The sequence below is a fragment of the Emiliania huxleyi genome, assembly GCF_000372725.1.
Source record: "Emiliania huxleyi CCMP1516 unplaced genomic scaffold EMIHUscaffold_87, whole genome shotgun sequence".
In the NCBI taxonomy this organism is placed as follows: Eukaryota; Haptophyta; order Isochrysidales; family Noelaerhabdaceae; genus Emiliania; species Emiliania huxleyi.
In genome coordinates, this window is record NW_005195508.1 from 438314 (window position 1) to 449605 (window position 11292).

Genomic DNA, 11292 nt, shown 5'->3' on the forward strand with positions numbered 1-11292 from the left:
GGGAGGGGAGGGAGGCTCTGACAGCAGCAGCTCGAGTCGGAGCCTGCGCCCCTCGCACTGCAGCCTTACTTGTTCAGGTTCCTCCACTTGTCCTTGAGGTGGACCTGGCGGCGTGGCGTCGTCGGGCGCGCGTCAATGACTCCCATGCGGCGCGGCGCGGCAAGCGGGAGGGAGGCGGGCGGGGGGCGGGCGGGCGGGCGGGCGGCGGGGAGGGTGGGACGGGTCGGCGCGCATTCGTGCGGTGCTTGTGGAACTTGAACTCGCGTAGGATGTCTGCCCAGCGTCCCTCGCCGTACTTTTGGTACCCCCGCTTGAGCTGCTCCACCTCCTCCGACGTCCACCGCAGCCGGCCGCACTTGGACTGCGGCTGCTTGCCGCCCGTGCGGGCCTGCTTGGCGACGGTGGGTCCGGGTCCGCCAGAGTCATCGCCGTCCGAGTCCTGCGCGCGGGTGCGCGCCACCGCTCAGCCAGAGGCGAGGGAGAGGGGCGGAGGGAGGAGGGGCGGAGGGAGGAGGGGCGGAGGGAGGTGGGAAGGGGAGAAGAGGGCAAAGGAGGGGCGGCGGGGGCGGCGCGGGAGGGGCGGCCTCGATCTCGCCCTGTATCTCGGCTGCATCTCGGCTGCATCTCGCCTCGATCTCGTCCTCGATCCGGTCGCCCGACTCGTTCCAAGGGATGCTCTTCCCGCGCCGCGTGCTGTGCACCGGGTCCGCAGCAGACGACGAGCCGCCGCCCCCTCGGCCCGTCTCTTGGCGGCCAGCCGCCGCACCGCCCGCCGCCGCACCGCCCGCCGCCGCGCCCGCCTTCCGCTTCCCCAGCGCCGTCGCCTCGGAGAGGGCGGCGGGCAGCGGGTCCACGACGCCGCGCGCCAGCCGGGCGGTGCCGCGCGCGAGCTCGGCCGCACTCCCACTCTGCGCCTCCTCCTCCCCCCCCTCCTCCTCCGCCCCCGAGTCCCAGGCTCGGTCGGCGGCGGCTGCAGCGGCTGCGGCGGCCGCCGCCGCCCTGGCCGCCCTGGCCGCCCTGGCTGCCTTGGCTGCCGCCGCCTCGGCCGCCACCCTCTCCGCCTCGGCCGCCTCCGCCCTCCGCTCCGCCTGCCTCTGCTGCTGGAGGATGCGCGCCTTTGCCGCCTTCGCCGCCTCCGCCTCCTGCTCCTCCCTCAGCGCCGCCGCGCGCAGCTCCGCTGCCTTGGCCAGCTTCTCCGCCTCGATCCGGTCCAGGTCCGCCATCGACAGCTCCTCCACACTTCGCTGCCCCGCACCCCGCCCTGCACCCCGCCCCGCCCGCCCGCCGTCAGATGGGCCCGCCTCCGCCTCCGCCTCCGCCTCCGCCTCCGCCGCCGCGTCCGCGTCCGCGTCCGCGACCGCCTCCTCCGCCTCCGCAGGGGCCGCGCGTGCGCGTGCTTGCGCGCGCGCCCCGCGCACCGTCGGCGCCTCCTGTGGCGGGCGGGCCGCCTCGCCCTCGTCGGCGCCCTCCTCGTCGGCGCCCTCCTTGTCGCGGGCGCGGTCCTCGTCGGCGCGGTCCTTGTCGGCGCAGTCCTCGCCCTCTCCGAGCTCGATGCTGATCAGCCGAGGGTGAGGCAGGAGAGGGCGGACGTGGTCGGAGAGGTACTCGTCGATCATGCCCTGCGGAGGAGGAGGAGGAGGGAGGAGGAGGGGAGGAGGGAGGAGGAGGGGAGGCGGGAGGGCGGTGGCGTGGTGGGCGGGCGGGCGGGCCAGGGGAGGGGAGAGGCGGCGGAGAGGAGGGGGAGGGGAGGGTGGGGGGAGGGGTGACGCGGATGGTGCGAGGCCGGTGGTGCGAGGCCGGTGGTGCGAGGCGTGGGGCGTGCGGTCGCAAGGCGGGGGTGGTGCGAGGGCCTGCAGGTGCTCGGCCGAGTGCCGCTGGAGGAGAGGGGCTGCCTTTGCAACCTGCGAGGGGGACACGGGAGGGAGGGCCGCGCCCGCGTCGCGTCGCACGCGGTGCGCCACGCTGCACACCCTCCGCTGCGGAGGACGCGGCACCTCCCCCTTGCACGCGCTCTCGAGCGCGTCGGTGAGGAGCCTCACGCACGACTTCTCCGCCTTGAAGCGCGGGCGGGAGAAGTGGCGGTCGAGGGCGCGCTTGCCCTCCCTCCAGCTGGCGGGCGTCGCGCGCAGGTGCTCCAGCACGACCTGGACGGCGCGGGGCGGGGTCGCGTGAGTTATGCGCAGCAGCGGCCGGGCCGGCTGCGGTGGCAGGCCCCGCCTGCATGCGCAGCTCCACCCGGAGGCCGACCAACGCTTCGGATGCGTCGTCGATGCCGAGGGACGCAACGAGCCTGTCGAGCGCACCCAGCGCTTCGCCGAGCGGCGTCGCGCCGGCGGAGACGGTCTGCAGCTGACGCACCCGCTTCCAGTTCTCGGCGCGCGCGTCGGCGGGCTGCACGCCCCGCTGCTCGAGGAGGTCGGCCACGGCGCGGGGCATGGGCTCGCCGCGCCCCGACGAGCAGGCGAGCTCGTAGATGCCCGACAGCACACGCGAGGCGATGTCGGGGTCTTGGCGAGGCGGTTCGGCCATCGGCTGCGCCTGAACCCGATGTCGTTGGGAGTGCAGCCGCCAGAATTCCGTGTTTTCTTTTTTCAGTGTCTTAACAACAACCGAAAAAGTGATTCTTAACATATACCACCAAAAGAAGCCGCTTCCTTTACTTCGACTTTACTGCCACTGCGCCGCTGCACGCTGAGCTGCCGCCGCCGCCGCGGCTGCTCGCGGCCACGTGGCACGAGGCGGCGTTGGCAGCGGCGGCAAACAAAGCGTCGCGCGCGGTGCAGGGCAACTCAATCAATAAAGTAGACGGGGCCGCAAGTTGTTGTCATGGCAGCCACCATTGTAGCCAAACGAGTCGGCCAGCTGCGGCGGCCCAAGAGCGTCGGCAGCGTCTCGACCGTGCCAGAGCCCGTCTTGGGCAGTTAGGTTAGGTCTCCGGTGGGTGTCGGTCGTGAGCCTGACGCAATGAGACACGAAGCCTCCGAACGTTCGATTCGCCCCGTAACGTCTAACCGCCCGCCGCGCATAACTGACTCCTCATCACCTCCCTACCAACATACATAGGGAGGAAGGTGAAGAACAGTCAGGCTCGGACTGGACACCAACGCGGCACGCACAGACAAAGAAAACAGCGTTCGAAACCAAATCAGCGCCAGTGTCGTGCCCAACGCGGTATGGGTGGACGCGGGACAGATGATGACGACACGCACGAGCGACACACAGACACAAACAGGCCCTCACAAGACACACAGCCAGCTGGCTGCCACACACCCTGAGTGGGCGTACACATCACTCAGGGCCACGCCGCCCCCCCCTGTCGCCCCCCCCAAGCACACACGGAACAAACATCACCTGGCAACCCTGTCTGCACGCGTCTCGCGCGCGCGTGAACGCCCCTCGACCCAGCGAGGATGCATCCTCAAAACAGTCGTCCACATCTGCCCCCCCCCCCCGGTCTTTCCGAAGACGAGCGCCGCGAAGTTGCAAAAAAGAAACGCGGGTACCCACGCGCCACGGTGGTTCGCACGCCAACAAGCTGGATTGATCGTTGCTTCCCTTTCGCGAGGCGGTGCGGACTGCCGGAGGCCTCGGTCTCCCCTCTGCCCGTGCGACTTTCGCTAACTCCCTCGAGCGTAGATCGTCTCTCTTCGGCGCGCTCGAGCACGTTTGGCACCAAGAGGCTTTGTTTGATTCTTACGACCCTCACCCGCCAAGGCAGGTGTGCACTCTGCTAGTACTTGTGTACTCACACCACTACACTGTGGGGTGTGCCCGAGCATGATGTATGTGCGCGTCTGTGTGTGTGTGTGGGACAGACGTTGTTGTCCTATGCGCGGGACTTCCCGGGGACCGAAGACGTAACAGCAGCAGTAAGCACGCCGTCCAGTGAGCACGAGAGAGAGTGTGTGTATGGCAAAGCGCGCCGCGCCCCGCCGCCGCCTCGCCGTTCCCTCCTCGCCGGCGGCCCTGCTCGACCTCCTCGACGACGAGGTCCTCATGCACCTCCTGCAGCTCCTGCCAGCCATCGACTTGGCGCGCGCGTGCTGCTGCTGCGCCAGGCTGCGCGCTGCGGCGAGCGGCGCGGCGGCCCTGCTGCTGCGGCGGCGCAAGCCCTCGCCCTTGCCGCCGCCCGGCACGCCGTACAACCGCCTCCGCGCCCTCGGCACCGCCGAGGCGCTCGAGCGGCAGCTCGGCTGCCCGCGCTCGAGCGTGCGAGCCGGGTGGCGGGACGAGTACGTCGCACTGCAGACGGAGGACTTTCGGCTCTACCAGCTGCTGACGGGCGAGGCGTGGGGCTCCGAGCACCTCGACTTTTGCGCCGAGTTCTTCGGCGCGGGCGGAGAGCGGTCGGTCGACGCGTGCCTCTCGGCCAACGCGGGCGACATCGAGTGGCGCGTGGGCGTGGCCGGCTGGAGCAGGCAGCACGCAGAGGTGGTCACGCTGCTGATGACCTCGGGCGCCGCGATGAGCCGCTCCCTCAGCCGGATCAAGACGTTTGCGGGCCGGCCGCGATACAGGCTGCCGGTGGCGCTGGGCCGCCCGGTGCCCTTTCCGGCGTCTGTGTGGGCCGTGTGCGACGCACTGGCGGCGGCGGCGCTGCGCCAGTCCGGCCCCGCGCCGCCGCACCTCTACTCTCCCCTCTCGCTGCCGCCCGAGGCGTGGGGGACCGGGCCCGGATGCCTGCTAGAGGAGGACGCTGCGTGGGGCGGGGCTGCTGCGGAGGGCAGAGGCGGCGCCGCGCCTCCTCGGAGCTCTCTCGGGGCCTTGCCGTAGGCGCGCTGCTGCGGAGGAAGGCGAAGGCCGGGCTCACGCTACGGACGCGCTCCTTTGTCAACGCCGAGGAGGCGTCGCGGTACGCGCTCGGCTCGGGCGAGGGGTTCCTGATCCACAACGACGAGAGTGAGACGCCGGTGAGCAAGGGACGTGTGCCGGAAAGAGAGGGTCCGCCCAGGGTCGACCCCCGCCCCTGCACCTCGCACGGCGCCTCTCCCCCTCCCGCCAGGTGCACGCGTCCGAGGTTGTCCGCTTCGTCAACCGGCGCGCCGACGCGCGCGGCTTCCACTCGCTCATCCAGGATGCCCCCGGGGAGGGGCTGCGCAGCAGGAGCGGGCCCGGCTACACGCTTCCGCCCTTTGCGACGGTCGTGCTCGAGCGGGTCGACGCGCCGGGCGAGTGGCGCCTCTACGGCAAGGAGATGCGCTGCCGCCTCTTCACCTGCTCCGTCACCTACTCGCTCTGACCGCAGCCCCCCCTGCAAAGAGGGCGAGATGGCGCTTGGTTTTTGCTTATTTTGTGCTTTAAGTCGTGCTAGTGGCGTGATTCGTCTCGCTCCGCTTCGCAACGAGTATTTGGGTGCAGTGTGTCATCGCGAGTTGTGCGGACTGCGGTGTGACATGTGTAAGTGTGTAAGCTATGTGACGCTTGACACAACGTGTCGCGAAGAGATTAGAGAAAAAAAGCGTTTTGGTCTCGATTCACACGCGGCACACGGGACCCTCAATATACAATAACGAGAGTCACAGCTCACAAGCAGATCACCCTTCGTAGCGCACGCAAGCCGTGCAGTACTCTACATACTGCTCTCACTTTTCTTCATATCTGGGGCCTCCGGCGCCAGTGCGAAGTCTAGTCGCCCTAAACCACCCCGCCCTCCGGGCATACTCCGAACTCCCACACGACAACACACGCGCGGCCGGCGCCTCTCATGCCCTTCTCCACGCACACCGCGTGAAAACTGCGCGTACGTCCCCGCGCGCACGCAAACACGCGCAGCGCCATTTCAGAGCTGTGCCATGTGCGTCTGCCCTGTGCTGGCGCCCCATGGCCGTCCCGCGCCGCCCGCACCAGCTGCGCGCCCCTCGCACCACCAGAGCAAGCCGCATATCCACTCACGCCGACGCGCGCGCCGCAGCACACCTCACCAGCACACCTGCGCCTTTTTGCGCCCTGTGCAGGCTCTGCAGACTGCTTCTGGCATCCCACAAGCGGCTGTACTAGGACGCGCCGCGAGTGCGACGGCACCGCGCAGGCCCAGGCGCGCACGCACGCCCGCACGCGCGCTCGCTCATCCGCCCAGTCTGCTGTGCACAGCCTGTCAGCCTGCCTGCACACACAGCATACAGCACCATGTGCACGCATACGCTTAGACGCAGCCCGCACCCCACTACAATAGCCTGCCTCACGCCTCACCACGCCGTCTCGCGCACACCGCCAGCAGCCCGATCAGAGAAACTGCAGCGCGCGCCTCTGCACGCCTGCAGCTTCTCTGCATTCTGAGACCTTCTCAATCCACCCCGCCGCCGCGCCTCCCCGGGCACACACCGCAGCAGTGAAGATGTGAGTCGAAGTATGGGATATCGACCGAGCCCGCGCCTGCCGCACAGGTTTCCGTTTCTTTTTACTGCCATAAGCATAAAAAGAAAAGCGAAAATCGTTTAACAAACAGCGACGACCAGCAGCAACGATTTACAGCAGCGTCCTGCCGAGTGTGTGTAGCACCGACGCAGACGCACCCCAGGCACTACACTACGACGGCTAGGCAGACCTCACCAGTCCGATAAGGATCAACTGGAAGGTTGAACCTCGAGCTTAGACAGAACGGGCGCGACAGACTCCAGGGGAGATCGCGCTCTACTCGGGGCACCAAGGAGGAAAACCGAAACCGTTTGGGTGCCCCACAAAAACCCAAACGCTACAACCTAAAAGTCACACCTCCCCCCCACGTCCCCCCCCCCTTGGGGACGTAGCGCACGCCCTTACTCGGAGAGAGTGGGGGGGGAGGGGGGGTGGGGGAATAGGAGGAGCCGTCGAGCTCGGAGTAAGGTCCACAGTAGAGAGACAGGCATTTAAGGCGTAACTTCACCCTCGCTCACCTTGAGTATATCTAGGCGCCCTGGTGCAGTCGGTCTTCGGATCAGCGGCCAGCTTCCCATCTAGGGCAGGGAACCCCCAGCGACGCTAGTGTGGCCTACGGTAGCCTCAGCTTGTACGCGATCCCGGGGCAGGGGGGTGTGGACTCTAGAGCTCCAAGAAAGGATAGGGAGAGGAAGGGAGATTGGTGTGCCGGTTTTTCGCGTTAGCAATTTTTTTTTCTACATACTGCTCTGCATAGGACACATTATTAGGTCATAGGTGTAGATACACATATACACACACACAGGCTCGAAACATTCACGCGAGTTCGCGTCGTCACGCGCGCAGCGGTGGCGCAGCATCGCCCCCACGGTCGCTGTCAGGCCTCGTCACAGCCATCGGGTATTGAGGCATTGAGCTCCACCGGGGGCGGAGTGCACGGAGCAGGTTTCAACCGCCCCTCCTCGCCGCCGCCGCTCTCTGTCACGTCGCCCGGGTGCCTCTGCAGCCAGGGCAGCGCGCGCGCCTCCGAGGCGGTCGGTCGGTCGGCCTGGCTGGGCGCCATGCAGGCCGCGACCCACGCCCTCGCCTGCTCCGCGAGGGCCCACTCCGGCTGCTCGAAGGAGAGGGAGGTGAGGCGTGCCGCCTCCGCGAGCGCCTCCTCGTCTGCGTCCTCCGCGTCGGGCAGCTCGAAGGGCAGCTCGGCCGTCAGCAGGACGTGCGCAGTCACCGCCGCCGACCAGACGTCGGCGGGGCCGCCGTACGGCTCTCCGCGGCGGTCGCGGCTGAGCCAGGTGAGCACCTCGGGCGCGGCGTACTCTGGCGACCCAGCGAGCCCCTCGCAGCTCTCGCCCTCTGCGAGCGTCGCCGCGTACCCAAAGTCGATCAGCGTGAGCTGCGGCGGCAGAGACGACTCGCCGTCCGCCTCCCGCCCCTCCCTGTCCGCCCTCCGCCCGCCCACCAGTCCCTCCTCCCCGCCGGGCCGATGATGCTGCGACGCCGGGTAGTGCGAGATGATGAGGTTCTCTGGCTTGACGTCGCAGTGAACGACGCCGATCGAGTGCAGCGCGGCGAGCGCGTGGCAGAGCTGCGCCATCAGCGGCGCGACAAACGGCTCGGGCAGCGCTCCATGCCGCTCGACGAGCGTGAAGAGCTCGACGCCGGCGACACGGTCCAGGACGAGATAGACACTCGAGGGCGTACCGAGCACCTCACGCAGGCGGACCACCCGCGACTGGAGGGCGGAGCACTCGGAGGCGAGCCGCAGCGCGCGGCACTCGCCGACGAGCATCGCGAGAGCCTCCTCGTCGTCGTTCAGCACGGACTGCTCGATCCCTTTGAGTGCGATCGAGTGCTCTCCGAGGCTGCCGGCGGGCCGTGCGCAGTGCACCTGCGAGAAGTGGCCGACTCCAATCATGTCGCCGAGCTCGTACCGCTCCTCGACCGAGGAGAGGACGATGTCGACCGCTGAGCCGAGGAGCATGAGAGACCGGGTGCGGGTGCGGTGTTAAGCTCTTCGGGAGCGGGATGCGGCCGGCCCAGCACCACACACGAGAAAGAGAAAGGGTGGACAGAACACAACGCACCTAGGGTGGGCGACGGCTAGCGCACCACACACCTCTCCTTAAAATCCCTGTGTGGTGGCGGCGTGCCGTCCTCCCATCCCTCCCTTGGGTTGTCCGTTTTGCTTGTTTCTTTCTTTTTTCTCACGTTTCAAGGGACATTCTGCAGAGATGCAGGGATGAGCTCAGCCTCGGGAGGAGCTCAGGCGCTTAAGAAAGCGCCAAGAGAGGGGGGGGGGTGCCACAGAGGTGTGGCGGAAGGGTGCCGCCGCGGTACGAAAGAGAAATACGGAGGGAGTTCTTTTTTTCGGAAGCCGCCCAGCGCGGGAGGCAGCTCAGCACCGCAACCCCGCCCGTTTGCATGCCCGGCCGGACGAAGGCTGGCTCGGCCGGCTCCCGGCGCGGGCACGCTTCAACGGCGGCTACTGCTGCGCCGCTCTCGCTGCCGAAAAGGATCGAGGCGGCGGCGGAGGACGGCAAGGTCGGCGTGGTGCAGACGTGGCTCGCCGGGGATGGGCTGGTTGACGCGACGTGCGTGCATCGCGGTGTGAGCGGCTGTACGCTCCTGCTGATCGCCGCCGAACACGGCCACAAAGAGCTGGTTGAAGTGCTGCTGAAGCGCGGCGCGGAGGTGGACGCGCGAGACAGCGACGACAGTACGGCGCTGATGTTCGCCGCCGCCAACGGCGACGAGCGCGTGACCGAGATGCTGCTGCGGCACGGCGCAGGGATCAACCTGCAGGACCGCGAAGGCGGCACCGCGTTGATGTCCGCCGCCCTCGAGGGCCACGAGCGGGTGGTCGACGTGCTGATTCAGCACGGGGCGGAGATCAACCTTCAAGACAGCGACGGCCACACCGCGCTGATGCTCGCCGCGCGCTACGGCCGTCCCGCCGTCGTGCTCCGCCTGTTGCGGGCGGGCGCAGGCATGACGCTGCGCTCTAGCGGCAGGACGGCGCTGCAGATCGCCAAAGAGAAGGACCACGCCGAGTGCGTCGAGGCCTTCAGGACGTATCTCGGGGAGGTGACGGCAGCTCGGAGCAAGGCGGCGGCGGCCGAGGCGAACGGCGCAGGGGCGAACGGCGCACCGGAGGTCGAGGCGGCGGCGGGCGCCAGTGCCGCGGCCTCTGCTTTGAGCGGCGAGGGCGGCGCAGAGACCGCGCCGGGCAGCGAGGCGGTGCCAGAGGAGGTTGTGGAAGCGGCTGAGCGAGGCGACGGATTCCCGGTGCTGGCGTGGCTCGACGGCGGCGGGTGGGTCGACGCGACGTTCGAGTACGTCTTTGCGGACGGCCCTGCGAGCGGCATGACGCTGCTGGTGCTTATAATGGCCAATGGCCACGCGGAGCTGGCTGAGGCGCTTCTGCGGCGCGGGGCAGATGTCTCGTTGCAGAAGAGCGGCGGTGGCACCGCGCTGAGCCTCGCCGCCTTGAACGGCCACGAGAAGATGGTCGAGCTGGCAGTGCGGCACGGCGCGGAGGTCGATCGGAAGAACAGCAGTGGCTGCACTGCGCTGATGGCCGCCGCCTACAAAGGCTACGAGCGGGTGGTCGACACGCTGATCCGGCACGGCGCAGAGATCAACCTGCAGACCAACAACGGCGACACCGCTCTGACTCTCGCCGCTTATCACGGCTACCCCATCGTCGTGCGTCAGCTGCTGCGGGCGGGCGCTGACATCACGCTGCGCTCTGAGAAGGGCAAGACCGCGCTGCAGTACGCCAAGCAACAGGGCCACACCGAGTGCGTGCGCGCCCTCGAGGAGCATGCGGCGGCCAAGGCGGCGGCCGAGAAGGCGGCGAAGGAGGCGGCGTGGGCTGCGGGCGCGGCGGAGAGGGAGGCGCAGAGGGCGGCGGAGGAGAAGGAGGCGGCGCGGCACGCCGACGAGCTGCTGGCGGAGGTCGAGGCGGAGAAGCGCGCCAAGGGCAAGAAGGGCAAGAAGAAGAAGAAGAAGAAGGGCGGCGGGAGCGGCGGTGCTGGGCCGTCGCAGGAATCCGCGCCGGCAGAGGCAGCCGCAGCCAAGCCCGCGCCGTTGGACAGGGAGGGGCTGCTCAAGCTTCTTGCGGAGCTCCACGAGGACAGGATCCGGTTCGGCATCACGCCGGAGACGTCGGTCGAGGGATTGGCGGAGGCGCTGGGAGAGGCGGCGGGCGAGGCGAGCGAGGAGGAGGGCGGCGAGGAGACGGCGGAGGCGGCCGACGAGGAGGGCGAGGAGGAGGGCGAGGAGGAGGGCGAGGAGGAGGGCGAGGAGGCGGCAGCGGAGGCGGCAGCGGAGGCGCGCCGGCAGGCTGCGGCGGAGGCTGCGGCCGTGGCGGCGGCAGAGGAGGAGGAGGCTGCCGCAGCGGCGGAGGAGGCGGAGGAGGCGGCAGTAGCGGCGGCAGAGGCGGCGGCGGAAGAGGCGGCAGCGGCGGCGGCGGCGGCAGAGGCGGCGCTCGCCGCAGCCAAGGCGAGGCGCGCGTCAGGTGCCGCTGCGAGGGCCATGGCGCGGGAGGCGGCCTAGCCCGCGCGCAAGGACAGCTGGCGCAGTGGCAGCCATGGGGAAGGGTCTCTCGTACTGTGGGGTGCGTTCTCTCGTGAGCGATCGTGGCTGTGGGCTGGGCCCCGCGCCGCGCGGGCGCGCGTGCGGTCCCTCGAGGTCCCGCCGGGAGCTGCTCACACAGCCGAACGAAGGGTGGGTGGCGCATTTTGAGGTGGGGGAGGGGCTAGGGGAGGGGCGGAGAGACGCAGCGCTGCTCGGGCGTGACCCGAGCTCGAGGCGCGGGACCGCCGCTCTGCGGGAACTGTTCTGTCCCGCACTGGCGGGGTCGGGGGGACAGTGCGCCACAAACTTTGTCGGCGTGTTGTGTTGCACCATCCGTCGGGGGTGTGAGTTGACCCCACG

At 69.0% G+C, this 11292-nt stretch overlaps 3 protein-coding genes across 3 annotated transcripts; 1 reads left to right on the plus strand and 2 right to left on the minus strand.

Moving 5' to 3' along the window:
• Positions 1-1368: 1368 nt before the first annotated feature.
• Positions 1369-2549, minus strand: EMIHUDRAFT_453589 (hypothetical protein; the record flags this gene model as incomplete). The annotated part of the gene is made up of 4 exons (XM_005758359.1): positions 1369-1619; positions 1851-1901; positions 1995-2144; positions 2218-2549. Coding segments are annotated over 4 exons (784 nt in total), but the record flags the coding sequence as incomplete, so codon positions are not given.
• A 1447-nt stretch (positions 2550-3996) lies between these two features.
• EMIHUDRAFT_219733 (hypothetical protein) lies at positions 3997-5239 on the plus strand (the record flags this gene model as incomplete). Its single annotated transcript, XM_005758360.1, has 3 exons — positions 3997-4700; positions 4790-4910; positions 5003-5239. The coding sequence occupies 3 exons, from the start codon at positions 3997-3999 to the stop codon at positions 5237-5239; spliced, it is 1062 nt and encodes a 353-aa protein (XP_005758417.1).
• Positions 5240-7231: 1992 nt separating this feature from the next.
• On the minus strand, positions 7232-8335 carry EMIHUDRAFT_68823 (hypothetical protein; the record flags this gene model as incomplete). The annotated part of the gene is made up of 2 exons (XM_005758361.1): positions 7232-7790; positions 7851-8335. 2 exons carry the CDS (start codon positions 8333-8335, stop codon positions 7232-7234), a joined length of 1044 nt encoding a protein of 347 aa, XP_005758418.1.
• Positions 8336-11292: the final 2957 nt, after the last annotated feature.